Source organism: Oncorhynchus mykiss, chromosome 5 (genome assembly GCF_057628025.1).
Source record: "Oncorhynchus mykiss isolate SJ-2025 chromosome 5, ASM5762802v1, whole genome shotgun sequence".
NCBI lineage: Eukaryota > Metazoa > Chordata > Actinopteri > Salmoniformes > Salmonidae > Oncorhynchus > Oncorhynchus mykiss.
In genome coordinates, this window is record NC_143026.1 from 61,482,516 (window position 1) to 61,500,997 (window position 18,482).

General features: G+C 43.8%; 2 protein-coding genes across 20 annotated transcripts in view; one reads left to right on the forward strand and one right to left on the reverse strand.

Annotated features, from left to right (window-relative positions):
- LOC110524202 (epidermal growth factor receptor substrate 15-like 1) overlaps positions 1-4,629 on the forward strand; it is a 38,297-nt gene extending 33,668 nt beyond the window's left edge. For 12 of the 19 annotated variants that reach the window (XM_021603631.3, XM_090235437.1, XM_036977991.2 and 9 more), the window contains one exon: positions 921-4,629. In XM_021603631.3, the coding sequence (XP_021459306.3) occupies positions 921-1,067 (147 nt within the window). In that variant the 3' untranslated portion in view covers positions 1,068-4,629. Of the gene's footprint in view, positions 1-474; positions 492-920 lie in introns of all 19 variants that reach the window. The other 7 variants (XM_090235432.1, XM_090235433.1, XM_036977987.2 and 4 more) reach the window with 1 other exon arrangement.
- Positions 4,630-14,699: 10,070 nt separating this feature from the next.
- On the reverse strand, positions 14,700-17,952 carry LOC110524203 (Kruppel-like factor 2a). Its single transcript, XM_021603643.3, has 3 exons — positions 16,921-17,952; positions 15,772-16,702; positions 14,700-15,645 (listed from the first exon to the last, which is right to left on the reverse strand). Exons 1-3 carry the CDS (start codon positions 16,996-16,998, stop codon positions 15,470-15,472), a joined length of 1,185 nt encoding a protein of 394 aa, XP_021459318.1. The 5' UTR covers positions 16,999-17,952; the 3' UTR covers positions 14,700-15,469.
- Between the last annotated feature and the right edge of the window lie 530 nt (positions 17,953-18,482).

The following is an 18,482-nucleotide window of genomic DNA, read 5'->3' on the forward strand; positions in this document are numbered from 1 at the left end:
TATTTCAAGGAAACAAATATAGCTATTAAATGCCTCAATGGACTCTGTTCCATATTTATTTTGGTCAGCATGATTCCAAGAATTGAATGGCCTCATTTGACCCTGACATTTGAATCAGATCTAAGGATGGCAAAGCAGTATCTTAGAATGTGTGTGCGTTCTGATATGCATGGGAGAGTTCCTAGCTATACTTGACTTAGGTTAGATCTCATACTATCACTTTAACAGAGAATCAAAAATGGTCATTTCTGTCCTTCCCATTTTCTCCCTACATGTCGTCTTTGCATGTTGTTCAAATATGCTTTTAGTTGCTCATTCATTTTCATTTGGGAAACGAACTGAAACGGTCCTCCATGTCGCCTTCTCATAGTTAGTTGATGCTGTTTCGTAATGTGCTCGGTGTAAAATGGATGGTGTGATACACGATTAGTGAATTGTTTGTTTGGTGTTTTGTAATTCATTTTTCTCTCGCAGGGCCAGAAAAAGTTAAGGTAAGAATGTTTAATAACGCTGTCAAATTGAAAAGTGCTTTGTTTTTGTGTTTCGCTCACGTACTTTAGGCTCGGAGCACAACCACTCAGGTTTAACAATAAGAAGCACCTTTCCTTCAACAGCAGAACATACATACATTGAACATTAAAGTACCGATAGGGATAGGGTCAGTTCGATTGTCTGTGTAGTGGGTATATTTTGTGTGTGTTGATGCTTTTGTGTATGTACATGATTTAGTTATAATAGTAAATTACAGTCATCTATGTCCTCTTACGGTAGCCAGGCAGAAAGGGAAGTTTACTCTTAATGTACAGGATAAGGTTCATTGAAATCTAATACTCTGACAAAACACCTCCTAATGTGTGTTTTGGACATGGTGTGACGGATGAATCCTTTATTAAATGCCTCTTCTCCTCTTCTCTCTGTAGTTTGGAAATGAGGCCCAGCAACTGGAGTGGGCGAAGCGAGAGAGTGAGCGAGCGGAGCGGGAGCGGCTGAAGAGGCTCCGGCAGCAGGAGCAAGAGGACTTAGAGCTGGCCATCGCTCTCAGCAAGGCCGAGATGTCCCACGGGTGACCTGGACTGGACACACGCAGACACACATACATAGAGATATGCACAAATAGACAAACGCACACATAGACAAACTAGCGTTACTAGTTCAGACACTCACACACACACACGCATAACACATTCGTATACAACTCACAAACCGTACCCCACACACTGTGAAGGACACATAGCTGGCCATTTCCCTCAAGGCCGATGTGCCCAAGACATGACCGCTTCCTCAACCACACACACAGACATACGCATGCAGACACAGACCACCGCTACAACACACATATACAAACTCCACCTGATACGCACACACAGATACACACACCTCGCCACACATTCCCCAGACCGACAAACTCTCAAAGCAAAACAATAGCAAAACAGAACTTTTGGGGTCGGCCTGGACCCTATGTGGAAACAGAACTGGATGTTACTTTACGGTGGGAGGTTGGAGTGGAGGGTGGGAACCAGCAATCACAATCTCTCTTACTGTTTTTAATTGATAGGTGTGGAGGGGAACGGATGATGGCCCATGATTTGTGAAGGAGGTGATGCGCTGTTTAAATGCACTATAGAGGCTGGCTTAACATGTAAAGATGAGCAGAATATGTGTCTGTCTGGTGAGGGAGCATGGATCCCCTCACTTGACCGACTAGAGCTCTGGCAGATGTGAAGAAGGGAATAGCTAAAGGTTATGGCGGGATGCTTTTGAAGATCGAGACATTATTTTAGTATTGGTTTATTATGTGAATGTGGTGAGCCATGGGAGGAGTGCTGGAGGCTTCAAGTGTTGTGTGAGAGAGAGGTCTGCTTGGACCAGAACAAATTGTACAGATATATTTTCTTTCTCGCCGAGTGTGAGATAGTAGATGCATTGTTTTTTTTACAATATTTCAGTGCTTCTTCAGCGAACATAGGGAGAAGGAATGGATGCTTAGTTGTGCCTCTTCTGACAGTTTAAGTAAGTTCAAAAGGCTGTGATTTACACCAAACAACCACAAAAAAAGACTAGATGAGGGAAATTCTTTCAAGTTTTACTATGTTTTATTATAGAGGGTTTAATTGCAGATTTGTACGATTTTTATTTAATTTAATTATGTGGTAAGTGTTATTTTATTATTTGATGTAGTATTTGTTAAAGGACTGAAACAATATTGTTAATTACAAGTTGTAAGAACTGCAAAAATGGATAAACCTGCAAGCACACGCTGCAGAGAGGTCAAAGAAAGTAAGGAATGGCCTGTGGTTTTCTTCAGGCTAACCATCAATGATATGCAAATTCATTAGGTCACGTAAGTTTCACAGCTATAACGTGAATATTCAACGGTTTGCGGTACAGTGTGTCATAGTTTGTTACAACTTTTATTTTATTTTAGCCGCATTGTCTTTTACTTGATTTTCTTGCTGATGGTACTGCCTAGCACATTAAACCTGTGGTTCTAACTTCACTTTCAAACTCAAAGGGCAATTCCACCACTTTTCAATCTCATTTTCATTATCAACAGCGCAATACCAGTGTTTACATGTGTAAAAACGGCACTACAGATTAAATAAGTCACGATGAACTTCGCAGGGTAGTGAAAGTGCACGCCGCGGTGATCTTGATGCTCCTTTCCAATAAATATCGAGGGTCTTATTCTGGTGACATGATGATCGATGCTTGTCTGCCGTTTGACAAGTAAAAATATTCTCGCTGTTGTCCAAAATAATGTCATCATGTCAACTAGCCTACCCACACTGTATCTGCGAGCTGTTGGCTAGAGCTCTCGTGCCAAGACCAGAGTGGGAAAATGTGCTATTGAACGCAACAGTTTTTGTGACAAAACTATCGGACGAGTTGAAAATGCGATGGAAACACATTCAACTTTAGATTTTTATTCAGTACACTTAAAACGAAAAATGACATTTAATGTGCATTGCGTACTGACTTTTGTCCACAACAAGTCCGTTTGGTGGAAACACACCCCTAGTGGGAAAATACGCATATTTTCATTATGCAGATTTTTGAGTATTCGCATTAAAATCGGTCGCCAATTGGATGGAAACCTAACTACAGAGAAGCATTTTTTAGGACCTTTCTTCTTATCTTTTTAACCACAGATCATAGAAGCGCGTCCTTTTCACATATGTAGACAATGGTATGGCGCTGGTCATAATGAATATGAGGTTGAAAAGTGGCAGAATTGCCCTTTTAGCTTTGAATTGAACTGAATAGAGATGTTGATAAAAGTAGCTCATATGAAAATGACAGTTGCACTCATTTCCCCTTTGTTTTATGTTCTCCTGTTGCATTGAACTATATGTGTCCTACTGTACATGTGTCCATTACCTTTAATAAGCTTCCATGTAATGCCATTGTTGTCCCCTACTATTGGAGTAGTCTGAGTGAAAAGACCTATCCTGAGCCATATGTTGTGAAAATGTATTATTAAAGCTACGTTCTCCTTTGGGTTGGGGAAGGACATGATTTAAGTTACAATTCTGCGGTATGGACCATTAACACTGCCACTAGGTGGAAATTGCAATCATCTCTCCCTGATATTTATTTGTTTATGTTTACATATCAAACTTCTTTGCTGTCGTGGTTACAACAGTGTAATAATATTCTATGAGAAGAACCTGTTCTGGTACAGATCTGACCTTTAATCGGGCTGCTGTTTATAGCTGAGGTAACCTGTGGTCGTCTGCATGCAGCCCTGTGGTGTTTTAATCACAGGTCAGACGCCCGAAGCTTGGAATGCCAACACTCCCGCCCTTACCCAGAATGCTCTGTGTCAGAACCCCTGTAATGTGTCCTCGGGTTAGGGGAAATCCACAGTGAGTGTGCTTGGTTGGCCGTAGACCAGGCCACAGCTCTCTCTGTTCATTGGTCACTTCATGCCGCTTTTTATACCTTAAACATCCATCCATCCTTTCTTACTCCATTCTTTGAAGTTATCATTGATCTGTCACTATTGGATTGGTGAAAGAAAGGGTTCCATGATGTATCTCAATCACCCATCTAATCATGTCAGATTAGGGAGGCAGGATGGAAGGATGCATTTTGAGAGTATTGAAACAGGGCCCAAGTGTTCTCTCATCCACTACCTAGTGTTCTCTACGTACTTACCACTCATGCTGTATTTTGTCTTTGATACCACCATTGTGCAATAGATGTTATTTTTTATTTTCTCGTTGTTCGGGTGTTCGAGTTTGATCATGTGTATAGGGATACATGCAGAGAGGCCTGTATATCTATTGTACAAGCCAAACAGATTGTAGAGGGCTTTTCTTTTGGTTTTCTGGTTTTCTGACAACTGATCTGACTTCTAAAGCTTGGTGCATTCCATTTCCATTTGGCCTGCCTTTGACTGTCCCTCCTATAGATGAAAATAAGAAATAATCCAGCTGTCTTTCTGCATTGTATAAGATGTACACAAACTGTATATTATGTCCGTTATATTTGTTTCATGAGAAGTGGAAAAATGTGTGTAACTTGAAACAGGATATATGCAAAAATACAAACGCTTGGATTTATTTGAAATGCTAATCCCCTGTACATGGTCATTGTTTACTAGAATAAACATTTCAGTTAAATTGATAGGTCTCGGGTTTGTGTTTTTTTTCTTTTAATTCCATTGATTTGGCTTTTGTACTTATATTAGGACATCACATTTAATTTCACATGTTTTATAGATTATATCATATGATTCGTAGTCTTAATACAAATGCACAAACCCCTGTCTGTCTAGGCTGTGTTTAAAATCTCCTTTGTGTTCATTTGAACCGGTATACATAGCATACAGGCAGTTGAAATTGTGTTTTTACTTTAGTATGAATCTTAAGGATTCCATCAGTGCCGCAAGTGTAGTGATTCCTATGTTGTTGAATCTTTGTTGGTCCATGGTGTGTAATGAGGAGCAAAGAGATGCTGCACTCGACACATTTATGAAATTGCTTATTCCAGTTACTTATAAAACATACAACCATTAAGAAAATGACTGTAAAAACGGTTAAATCCCTGTGGATTGATGAGGAATTTAAAAATTGTATGGTTGAGAGGGATGAGGCAATAGGAATGCTGCACAACCGATTGGCAAACGTATTGTAAATTGAGAATTCATGTGACTAAACTGAATAAAAAGAAGAAGAAACTACACTATGAAACAAAGGTAAATGACATAAAGAATAATAGTAAAAAGCTTTGTAGCATCTTAAATTACATTTTGGTAAAAAAGGCAAACTCAGGTCCATCACTCATTGAATCAGATGGCTCATTCATCACAAGACCAACTGATATTGCCAACTACTACTATGATTTTTTCATTGGTAAGACTAGCAAACTTAAGCATGACATGCCAGCAACAAACGCCGACACTACACATCCAAGTTTCTGACCAAATTATGAAAGACAAGCATTGTCATTTCGAATTCCGTAAAGTGAGTGTGGAAGAGGTGAACAATTTATTGTTGTCTATCAACAATGACAAGCCACCGGGGTCTGACAACTTGGATGGAAAATTAATGAGGATAATATCAGTGTCACAGCTTTCTTCCTGGGAAGGAGAGGCGGACCAAAACGCAGCGTGGTTATAGTTCATGGTTCTTTAATAAGAAAACTCAAACATGAACAAACTACAAAACAATAAACGTGAAAACCGTAACAGTCCTAACTGGTGCATAAAACACAAAGACAGGAAACAATCACCCACAAAATACCCAAAGAATATGGCTGCCTAAATATGGTTCCCAATCAGAGACAACAATAAACACCTGCCTCTGATTGAGAACCAATCTAGGCAACCATAGACTTACTTAGACACCTAAACTGAACACAACCCCATAAATCTACAAAAAACCCTAGACAAGACAAAACACATAAATCACCCATATCACACCCTGGCCTAACCAAAATAATAAAGAAAACAAAGATAACTAAGGCCAGGGCGTGACAGTACCCCCCCCCCCCCAAAGGTGCGGACTCCTGGCCGCACACCTAAACCCATAGGGGAGGGTTTGGGTGGGCATCTGTCCACGGTGGCGGCTCTGGCGCGGGACGTGGACCCCACTGCACCATAGTCTTAGTCCGCTTTTTTAGCGTCCTTTGAGTGGCGACCCTCGCCGCAGACCTTGGCCTAGTAACCCTAACAAAGGGCCCACCTGGACTGAGGGGTGCCTCATTACTGAGGAAGCTCAGGACCGAGGGGTAGCTCAGGACTGAGGGGTAACTCAGGACTAAGAGGTAGCTCAGGCAGGTTGACGGCTCTGGCAGATCCTGGCTGAATGGCGGCTCTGGCGGATCCTGGCTGACCGGCGGCTCTGGCGGATCCCGGCTGACCGGCGGCTCTGGCGGATCCCGGCTGACCGGCGGCTCTGGCGGATCCCGGCTGACCAGCGGCTCTGGAAGATCCCGGCTGACCGGCGGCTCTGGAAGATCCCGGCTGATCGGCGGCTCTGGAGGATCCCGGTTGACCGGCGGCACTGGAAGATCCCGGCTGACCGGCGGCTCTGGAGGATCCCGGCTGACCGGCGGCTCTGGAGGATCCCGGCTGACCGGCGGCTCTGGCGGCTCCATGACAGACGGGAGACTCTGGCGGCTCATGACAGACGGGAGACTCTGGCGGCTCATGACAGACGGGAGACTCTGGCGGCTCATGACAGACGGGAGACTCTGGCGGCTCATGACAGACGGGAGACTCTGGCAGCTCTGGACAGATGGGACCCTGGCGGCTCTGGACAGACGGGAGACCCTGGCGGCTCTGGACAGACGGGAGACCCTGGCGGCTCTGGACAGACGGGAGACCCTGGCGGCTCTGGACAGACGGGAGACCCTGGCGGCTCTGGACAGACGGGAGACTCTGGCGGCTCTGGACAGACGGGAGACTCTGGCGGCTCTGGACAGACGGGAGACTCTGGCGGCTCTGGACAGACAGGAGACTCTGGCGGCTCATGACAGACGGGAGACTCTGGCGGCTCATGACAGACGGGAGACTCTAGCAGCTCTGGACAGACGAGGCGCACTGTAGGCCTGGTGCGTGGTGCCGGCGCTGGTGGTACTGGGCCGAGGACATGCACAGGAAGCCTGTGCGGGGGGCTGCCACCGGAGGGCTGGTGCGTGGAGGTGGCACTGGATAGACCGGACCGTGCAGGTGGCACTGGATAGACCGGACCGTGCAGGTGCACTGGAGCTCTTGAGCACCGAGCCTGCCCAACCTTACCTGGTTCAATGCTCCCGGTCGCCCTGCCAGTGCGGCGAGGTGGAATAGCCCGCACTGGGCTGTGCAGGCGAACCGGGGACACCATGCGTAAGGTTGGTGCCATGTACTCCGGCCCAAGGAGACGCACTGGAGACCAGATGCGTAGAGCCGGCTTCATGGCACTTGGCTCAATGCCCACTCTAGCCCGGCCAATACGAGGAGCTGGTATGTACCGCACCGGGCTATGCACCCGCACTGGGGACACCGTGTGCTCCACAGCATAACATGGTGCCTGCCCGGTCTCTCTCGCTCTCCGGTAAGCACAGGAAGTTGGCGCAGGTCTCCTACCTACTTCCTGTCGTCGTCGTCCCCCCCCCCCCCCCCAATAAATTTTAGGGGCTGACTCTCGGGCTTCCTACCGCGTGCTCGTTTCTCCAACTCCATTCTCCTATAACCCTCCTCGCACTGCTCCAGCGAATCCCAGGCGGGCTCCGGCACTCTCCCTGGGTCGACCGCCCACCTGTCTATCTCTTCCCAAGTCGTATAGTCCAGATTCTGCTCCCAAGTCCAATAATCCTGACATCGCTGCTTCTCCTGCCGCTGCCTGTCACCACGCCGCTTGGTCCTGTTGTGGTGGGTGATTCTGTCACTGCTTTCTTCCTGGGAAGGAGAGGCGGACCAAATCGCAGCGTGGTTATAGTTCATGGTTCTTTAATAAGAAAACTCAAACATGAACAAACTACAAAACAATAAACGTGAAAACCGTAACAGTCCTAACTGGTGCATAAAACACAAAGACAGGGGGCCTCCCGGGTGGCGCAGTGGTTAAGGGCGCTGTACTGCAGCGCCAGCTGTGCCATCAGAGTCCTGGGTTCGCGCCCAGGCTCTGTCGTAACCGGCCGCGACCGGGAGGTCCGTGGGGCGACGCACAATTGGCCTAGCGTCGCCCGGGTTAGGGAGGGCTTGGTCGGTAGGGGTGTCCTTGTCTCATCGCGCACCAGCGACTCCTTTCTAGTATGCTTAAATTGAATATTTTTTACATTTTTAATTTCACCTTTATTTAACCACGTAGGCAAGTTGAGAACAAGTTCTCATTTACAATTGCAACCTGGCCAAGATAAAGCAAAGCAGTTCGACACATACAACTACACAGAGTTACACATGGAGTAAAACAAACATACAGTCAATAATACAGTAGAAAAAGAAGTCTATATACAATGTGAGCAAATGAGGTGAGATAAGGGAGGTAAAGGCAAAAAAAGGCCATGGTGGCGAAGTAAATACAATATAGCAAGTAAAACACTGGAATGGTAGATTTGCAGTGGAAGAATGTGCAAAGTAAAGATAGAAATAATGGGGTGCAAAGGATGATTGGCTGAGAGAAATTGATCATAAAAATATTCTAGGGGCTGTTTTGTTAGACTTCAGTGCAGTTTTTGACATTATCGATCATAGTCTGCTGCTGGAAAAATGTATGTGTTATGGCTTTACACCCCCTGCTAAATTGTGGATAAAGAATTACCTGTCTAACAGAACACAGAGGGTGTTCTTTAATGAAGGCCTCTCCAACATAATCCAAGTACAATCAGGAATTCCCCATGGCAGCTGTCTAGGCCCCTTACTTTTTTCAATCTTTACTAAGGACATACCACTGGCTTTGAGTAAATGTATGCGGATGACTCAGCACTATACATGCCAGCTACTACAGTGACTGAAATGACCCTTAACACTTAACAAAAATCTGCAGTTAGTTTCAGAGTAGATGGCAAGGAATAAGTTAGTCAGGTGCCACAAAAATGGACTTAGGAAAATTGCAATTGGCTCAGAACAGGGCAGCACGGCTGGCCCTTGGATGTACACAGAGAGCTAACATTAATAATTTGCATGTCAATCTCTCCTGGCTCAAAGTGGAGGAGAGATAGACTTCATAACTACTTGTATTTATGAGAGGTATTGATATGTTGAATCGACCGAGGTGTTTGTTTGAACTACTGGCACACAGCTCGGACACTGATGAATACCCCACAAGACATGCCACCAGAGGTCTCGTCACAGTCCCCAAGTCCAGAACAGACTATGGGAGGTGCACAGTACTACATAGAGCCATGACTACATGGGACTCATTTTACATCAAGTAACTGATGCAAGGAGTAAAGTTTAATTTAAATAACAGATAAAAATACACCTTGTGGAACAGTGGGGACACAAACATAGTCACATAAGAACACACACATGATGTTGTTTTATTTCTTTACTTACCTACACACACACACATACTTTTTTCCCTCCGCACTATTGGTTAGAGCCTGTAAGTAAGCATTTCACTGTAAGGTCTACCTACACCTGTTGTATTCGGCGCACGTGACAAATAAACGTTGATTTGATTTGATGATACATATGCACTATACATGGATTTTGTACTGTAGATCTGTGGTAGTAGTGGAGTAGGGGCACACAGTGTGTTGTGAAATCTGTGGATGTATTGTAATGTTTTTAAAACTGCCTTAATTTTGCTGGACCTCAGGAAGAGTAGCTGCTGCCTTGACAACAGCTAATGGGGATCCATAATAAATAATACAAGCCTTAAATATGACTCCAATGGTTGCTGTTTCATGTCAACCTCAGTCTGCTATGATCTAGTACCAGTATGTACAGTAAATCTACATAAACAAACGAAAGGTTCATAGACTTTATTTACCCCCCCGGGTGTGTTGGTTCATACTTCCTGACCTTTTGAATTAAGACTCCCTCAAACTACTAAATACTACATCTGAAGCTCCAGACAAGATGCTCATTGATGGTCCCCCAAACGCCAGACCTGCCAAAAAGCAACACCAGGCAGTAAAATGTGCAGTGAATTACAGTCGTCTATATTTCAAGGATACAGCTGCAAGTGTGAAAATAATTCTGCGTCAACAGACTACATTTTTGGACATATTACTTGAAACCTAAGCAAGTCCTGTGTTCGGAATGTTAACTGTGTCCGTATGAAATAACAGGAAATTCCTAGGTACGTTTTTATTTACCTTATGTTAATGCTAGTGTGGAAATGAAATGGCCATTGCTTTTAAGGAGGAAAATGGGTCATGGAGACTTATTGAAGATATGATCGCCTCACAAATTGTCCCTTCAGTGTTTGTATCCATATTTGTGCGTTCTTTTTCGGGTATTTACCAGTGTTGACATTTACTTTTACCAAGAGAGTGACTGAACTGACATGTTTTCTTAGCAAGCACTTGACATTTTATGAGCAGAAAGGTTGCACATGTAGTCATGTTGTCACTAGCAGCATATTTCAACACAAGTGTTTTCACCAGGCAAATAGTGGCACCACACCCCCCTTTTTAAAGAGGTTTCGGGGAAATAATAGGATATTCCTTCCCAGCTGTGGAGGAGCTTGGGTTGCTAGTTTAATGCCTCATGATGTTGGAGAATGTTTACACTCCACATGTGCACACACACACACACACACACACACACACACCCTTAGGGGAGTTGGGGGTCCTTAGCTGTCAAAGGTATCTGTAAGGGGACCTTCACCCTGCTGGGGCTGATACACTGAGACCCCAACTCTCTGACAGCTAGCTAGCTGGTGGCCATAGTGTTTCTCGGCCTCAGCTCCAAGAACTCGGAATGGCTAGGAAAACAATTAAGAGAACCACCCCTCCTGTAACCAATCTGCTATAGTTAATAGATAATTAGCCCTGGTCCTCAGGAGCAGGAGCAGCAGTTCCAGTCCCCTTAGCCTAGTCTATTTAATCAGCTGTTGTGAGGGAGAGAATGGGGCTTGCTGCTCCAGAGCAGGGCTGCCCCAGGGATGTTGTGGAAAAAAACAAACTCAATAGGACTGACTGTCAGGGGAGGAATGCTGGCTAAAACAGTCCAGATTGACCCTCTGAGTACTCTCTCACTCCATGTAATTCATAGTCTGACGCTTATCTTTGAGAAATCTATCTTTTGGTCTATGCACTGAAGCAATACTAGGCCTACATGCAGCTGGCGAGGGGAGATGTTTACCATTTAACTAAGCTGATGTTGGTATGTATGTTTTTATATAATGTGTCCTTAATGTATACATTTCTATCAAATGAACCGATACATTAACATATATCAATGAATATAAACATACTGTATACATCAAGTGCCTTGCAAACGGAATTGTATATTTCCGACCTCAAGCGCATAATGATCCTCAGGAAAGGTGACCCATCATGTCATGTGTCTGTTGGGAAAAGACCCAACTCCTTCACTCTACATGTAGTATCACTCTACAAAGGCCTGTCTTTAGCCAGTGCCAAAGTTAATCCATGTTGTTCCTCCATTGACCGGATGAGTGTCTTCCACTGAGGAGCTTCCAAACAGCTCCAGTAGGTGGTGTACTCATCCCATGACATTCCCACTTTTCCCCACGTGGTAAATGGCCCTTGGCTGCCGTGAAGTCTAGGAATCCACTGAGATAAACTCTTTCCTGGTATGATTGATGTTGTACATTTGACTCAGACAGGATGTCAATATGAGATGTTGGGTCTTCACATTGAGTATGGAGGCCAGGACTATCGTGTTCCTCAGAGTCTTGGTGAATATACTGTTGATCGTCATTACTGGAAACTGAAATGTGTGTGTGCTTGGTTGCCCATTGGAGGCCAGCTGTGATAGTGATCTCTACACACTCACTCACTCACTCACTCAAGGGCCCGTAAGTATTTCACTGTTAGTCTACCCCTTGTTGTTTTAAGAAGCATGTGACAAATAACATCTTATTTGACTCACTCACTCACCCTTCATTTTCAGCACTCAATGCTCTTTCCCCCTTTCCGAGCTTTATAAAACTCAAACATATGTCTATAGCTTGTGCTGTAGAGCTTTAGAAAGCTGCCTTCTCCATGTCCTCTCTATGGACTTACTACTTTGTTGACCTTTTTTTATGGAACCATCCCCTGTAGAATTGTATACAATTATGCTGTTGCTTATGAAGATACTCTGTGTAAAGCAGCATATATGCATGATAAACTGCAGCTAAATGCAGCCAACCATGTTTATGGATAGTTTCTCTGACCTGGCAGAAATTCTGAAAGTGCTCACTTCAGACTAAAGTATACCTAATATAAAACAACTTTAAATAGGCCTACATACAGGTAACTGCCAAAATAATGGAAACACTTGTGATACTAAGTATATTGAAAGCAGGTGCTTCCACACAGGTGTGGTTCCTGATATAATTAGGCAATTAACATCCCATCATGCTTAGGGTTGTGTATAACAATGCTAGGCAGGCCATTATTTTGGCCACCATGGCTATGCCCCCCATCCACAGGGCACAAGTGGTCACTGAATGGTTTGATGAGAATGAAAACAATGTAAACCATATGCCATGGCCGTCTCAGTCACCAGTTCTCAACCCAGTTGAACACTTATGGGATATTCTGAAGCTGTGCCTGAGACAGAGTTTCTCCACCACCAATGATGGAATTTCTTGTGGAAGAATGGCATCGCATCCCTCCAATAGAGTTCCAGATATTTGTAGAATCTATGCCAAGGTGCATTGAAGCTGTTCTGGCTCGTGGTGTCCCAAGATACTTTATGTTGGTGTTTCCTTTATTTTGGCAGTTACCTGTACATCTGCACATGCATACATCTGCACATCTGTAACATTAGGAGATAGTCCTAAAACTATGACAATCACCTACTTTGACCTTTTAGAACAGTACTTATCACTAGAGGAACAGCTCTGATACACCAACCCTAAAGATCATAACAGCATTCGTGCCTCTTGGCTCTGTAAATGTTCTTTGATTTTGATCTCTAGCATGCAGTTTCAGGTGTGCCATGGCAAAGAGCCAGTGAACACTGTGTGTTATGAATGGTTTCGTACTAAGAGATACAGATACATTTTCGGCTGAATCTGGAGCAGAGTAACTTGAGTGTTATTGTGGCGAAAGGAGTTTCAAAAGCAAGACATGCACTTCGAAAAACACCATCCGTTAGATCAGATTCAGAGATAATTCTGAATGACAATGATGTGCTGTATATGTGATGTGGAATAGATGTAAACATATTGTAATGAAGGAAATTCATTTTTGTAAGCCTGTAATTTGAGCCATCTAAAGGGGAAACCAGATAGCAATGAAAGCCTGTGGAATACACATTCTTTTCTTGTTTGTTTATAGATAGACAGCTTGCATGGATGACCGAATGCATTAACCATATGGATACATGACCTCTGTCCCCTAACTCACACTTCAATCTTCCCACACTCGCTTCTAGATGTTATTATTACACTGAGCAAAAAGTGAAATGAGAATGTTTGATTTTTCACTTGAGTAAATTGGCTAATCATAGTGGCACTCTTACTTCCTCTTTTTTCTAAACTGGCACGGGCACCCAGAAGATGATTCGGTCCCTAAAAAGTTGTAACACTTGAAGAAAAAGTTGTCTTTTATGCTTCCCCATCGAGCCAATGTAGAGACATTGTTGTGAGCTTGTCAGTTCACAAAGGTTGCCCATTTCTCTTCTCTCTCTCTCTCTCTCTCTCTCTCTCTCGCTCTGCCTGTTTTATACATAGCCAAAGTACATAATTAGGCCCATAACACAGTAAAGAAGCGTTTATTCTGAAGGCACCTAACTACACCTGACTTATTGTGCAGGAATGTTGTCATGTGACCCAAATACACAGGCTGAAGGCCCCTGATTAAGAGATGGATCATGGGTAAAATGTTGTTGTACTCTGGGCCACTTCATGTGATTTTAACTCCTTGCTCCTTCCAGAGTGGAGGTGCTTTGTTTTTTGGATAGCATACCAACTTAAAAATGCACTTTGAAGAATGTGCAACCATGTTTAAGTGATAGCTGCTCGTTACTGTTTCATGCTTTATCAACATTGATATAAGACAACGGAGCCTTAACTCAGAGGCTACTTGAAGTGAAAGGTTTGATTCTATGGAATATTTAAGGAACAAGTACATTCATTGTGAGACTCAAATCCAGGCTAACAGATGCATAACCTTCGTGTCACTCTCTTCTAAGCCCCACTGAACTTTCCACCCCGTCCCATTGGTTCTTCTCATTGAGGCAGGGACTAGGGTTCCTTTCTCTTTCAGTGCGGCGTGCCCCTGTGCCCAGACCCAGAGAGGGGACATCTATATTAAGTCTCTGTAATTATGTAAATGTGATGTTTGTATTTATAGGCTGTATGAGCCACAAGACTCTGGCAGTGGCCCTGTGACAGATGGAAAACATTACACTCACATTCATATTGTAAACTGCTCAGGCCTGAACTGGCCTATAGGATAGCTGGCAAGCCATTCACACAGGGACAACTATAGCTTATGGTTGATGTAAAGATACAGGAAGTATGGTTGACTGGTGTGATGTTACAGTATGGTGTGATGATGATACACAGATGTCAGGGCTGTTCCGTTTTCCTTTGTCAGGAAAATAGACAGAAAGCCACAAGTATTTCACTCAAAGTCAAGAATAATGTTGTTCAATTAGTTTAATATGTACATTAGAATAAACTATTTACATTATATAAAAATGTATTTACATGGCATTAATACCTTTACTCAGAAAACCAAACAGAACAGTTTTAAGTCACAAGACGTTTAGCCCTTTGTCATGTTGAGATGGACAACTATTTCCATAGTTTTAAAGACCCTGACATCAAATGTTATTCAACAGATAAATGCACACACAGAACATTCAATTCTAGCCTCTGAAGACTGGAAGGCAGTTTTAGATCAAAACATTGTCTTAAAGCTTATTTCATGTTCTGTTTACAGTTATAACACTTACATAAACTTTGTTTTTTTTTGCCATTAGAAAATATGGCACTCGTAGGATGCATATAGATATTAGAAGGCACTATCGTGACTATCAAAACACATCATGTTAAACAATGTAATTGTCAGATTCCAGTTGCGTCAGAGGTGTATAGGGCCAGCCTCATATGTTGACTTGAATTCACAAATGCAAACATCGTGTAATGCATGTTTAAAGCCTTTTATAGAAATATTATTCGATAAAAAATAACAAGTAGTACCAGCTACATATTTCAAAAATAGTATTTGTATATAGAATTCGTTAATTGGTCAAGTCGGACCACGTTTTATGTTCTCATGCTGTTTTCCTATTACCCCCCCCCCCCACAATTTAAATAAACTAAAATACGAAATACATATTTTGGAGACATCTTTCTTGATGTTGTTCTTGGTTCATTTGGTATAGTCCTCAATCGTATGTGGTTTCTCACATGTGTCGCTTCATGTGCAGCGCGAGGTGGTCGGACCTGGAGAAGGCGCGCTCACACAGGTGGCACTGGAACGGCCTGTGGCCAGTGTGCTTACGGAAATGGCGTGTCAGCTCGTCGGAGCGGGCGAACTTCCAGCCACAACCCTCCCAACTGCAATGGTATGGTTTTTCACCTGTTGAATTACACAATGGAAAAGACCATAAGTATACTGACATACAACGCAGTTCTTTGCAACACATAGAGCCAAGTAGTTCAAGTTTGCAATAAGCATAGAGAGAAAATTAGGAATATTCCTTACCGGTGTGCGTTCTGTGGTGCGCTTTCAAGTGCGAGCTCTTGGTGTAGGTTTTCCCGCATCCAGCGAAAGTGCATGTGTGAGACGCTGTGCGCTTCCTTGGCCAGGAGCGCCGACCTCTCTTTGGCTTTGAGTCCATCATCTCCAGCGGGGAGGACGGTGGAGTGAGTAGCACTCTCTGGTTGGTGGGCTGCATACCCATTCCGTCTTCATACATCCCGAACTGGTGTGCGCTCTGGTACGGGAGCTGCATCTGTTGGGACGGGTGAGAGTGAGGGTATCCCGCTGCGGAGCGGTAGCTCTGGGGGAAAGTCATAGAGTGGCACATCTGGGGCTGACACTCGGAGCTCATCAGGTCGTCTGGGCTGAGAGGTGGTGTCATGTTCCCCGTAGCCTGTGGAGAGTTGGCTAGTCTCGGCTGCTCGAAGGACATCATGCACGAAACGTTCCCCTCCTGCTTGATCTTTGGGCAGCTCTGTGGCACCATGCCCATAAGCGGTCCGTAACTGTCCATGGACGGCTCGACCTTGATGTTGTCTACAAAGTCCTGATTTGGGAAGGCAGAGGAACTGACTAGAAATCTCCCATGGATGCTGTTGCCGGAAAGCTGGTGGCAGAAGCTGCTGTCAAGCTCAGTGCGCAGGAGCTCAGCCATCAGGCTGTTGTAAGGTGGAGGTGGGCTGCTCATCTCGGGCAGCGGGTAGGTAGACTGCATCCCGGAGTGATACATGTTGTTCTGCTCTCCTAGCCTGTACTCTACTCCCGTCCCGGAGGATGGAGTGTTGCTGTCTGTGCCCGTGGAGTTAGAGAGAATAAACTCCAGATCCAGGAATTTATCGAGCTCTTCTTCGTCTTTTCTGCCCATGCAGTTGTCCATGCTCTCCACCACAGCACAGCTGGAATGCACAGGCCTGTCCATCTCTCCCTTCCACCTCTGAAATAATAAAGGATACCATTAGTGAAATTATAATATAACAAAAATAAAACTCTCTATAGATTTCGGCCAACTGTTTAATTGCCAAACTTCACCAACAAATATGGGTTGATTCTACAGCTGTACTGAAATGCTATTTCTTTATTATTACATAAATTGACCAACAACATGTAAAACAACCAACAAACATCTCTAAATTGATCATCCAATATACTTACATTTTCCCAGCATTTTTCCTTTTGGTTCGCAAATGTAGCGATGGATGGTAAAATGGTCCCGGTTAAGGCCATTTCCATACGTTGTAATTTTCTTGAATAAAAAACGTAATTTCTGTCTAAGAATATTAGCAAACGCGATGTAGACTGGAGTCCACACGATAAACTATTTGTAGTAGTATAAACCACTACTTCTCACTTCAAGTACTGTTTCAGAGTCATGTGAAAGTTTGATTGGTAGGAGTTCCTATACCTTATAAATATTGTAGCTGAAAAGCTGGACCAATTGTACGAAGCGGCGGAAACACGCACTACACGTCCCTAAATTTAGCCCTATATAAAGCCAGTGAGCCCAGTGAGCGCTTGTAGTCTCTTTGCTTTTCCTCTTGCGCTCGTGCGAGCTTTAAAGACACCTCTATACAAGCCCCTCCTGCACAGAAACGAGTTTAACAAGTATAACCGTAATGCTGCGCCTGGCAAAGTCCGCCCCCTTGAAAAAAGAAGAGTAAGCAATTAACACCTTACGAATAGGGTAACGATGCCGAAAGATGCACGCACGGTACGAGAGTCAAAGTTACGCATTTTGGATGAAATATTACGCAAATATTACGCGTTGTATTTCAATATAGGCTAATATTAGTACATCACAATGCATTACATACCTTCTCCTTCAACCCGATAAAATCCTCATACACAAAAACCAAAACACACGTTTTTATCTCCAAACACATGAAAGACATGTCCAAGGCGCATGCAGGGTAGTTCTCCGAGCAGCATAGAGCATAACGCACTCCGTGTTGAAAGAGATATACTGCAGGATAGGTTATGGAGACGTTGGAAACAGTGCGTTGTCCTCTCAATTGTAGACCAATGGAGTGTGATTACAGGATAGGCTATATGGAGAGTTGTTATATGGAAAAGTTGTTATATGATTACACTTCGTGTAAAACATCTCAAAATACATATATATATATATAAATATAACCACATATTCCTTTTATCATAGACCTTCGTACACCTTTCATTTGGCAGATCAGTTGGCTCTCCCATCACCTGACCAACTCATCTCTCTCCTCCTCAGCTCATTTGCGTATCATCAGCTTGTGAGAAACCCAGTCACCCAGCGCAGCAGGCTTTAAACAACGCTGCAGCCACCAGGCGCCAAGTATGCCTACATCTGAATATTTTCACTCTTTCAAACTCTCCCGTAAACACGCGCCAAAAAAAGCGTTTAGCCTATAGGAAGCCCCATTCAGGTGCAAATAATGAGGCTGAATGAGCGGCTGCTGAGCCTGCTTTGTCCAGCGAGGTATTCACGCTGGTATCGGGTCTCTTGCGCCAGTTTCACAAACAGCCTTCAGTTAAGGATAAGGCAAACTGCAAATATCATCCTCAAATGGCATGCACTGAGTAGGATGTAGGATTCATTTTGTTATCCAAATGTCCTAGTCCTCACTGCTTGACAATTGATACTGCCAATGTTGTTACATTCATAATAGTGCACTGCTAGTTGCAGGTGCACCCGAATGATACCTTTCTTTTCTCACAATGGAACTGAAGTGTTT

Bases quoted from the DNA above. Each gene is read 5' to 3' on its own strand.
- LOC110524203 (XM_021603643.3), bottom strand. From the start codon at position 16,998: ATGGAAATGGCCTTAACCGGGACCATTTTACCATCCATCGCTACATTT. The intron at 16,703-16,920 runs GTAAGTATATTG...TTATTATTTCAG, and splicing joins AGGAAAAATGCTGGGAAAAT to AGGTGGAAGGGAGAGATGGA. The intron at 15,646-15,771 runs GTAAGGAATATT...GTAATTCAACAG, and splicing joins GCACCACAGAACGCACACCG to GTGAAAAACCATACCATTGC.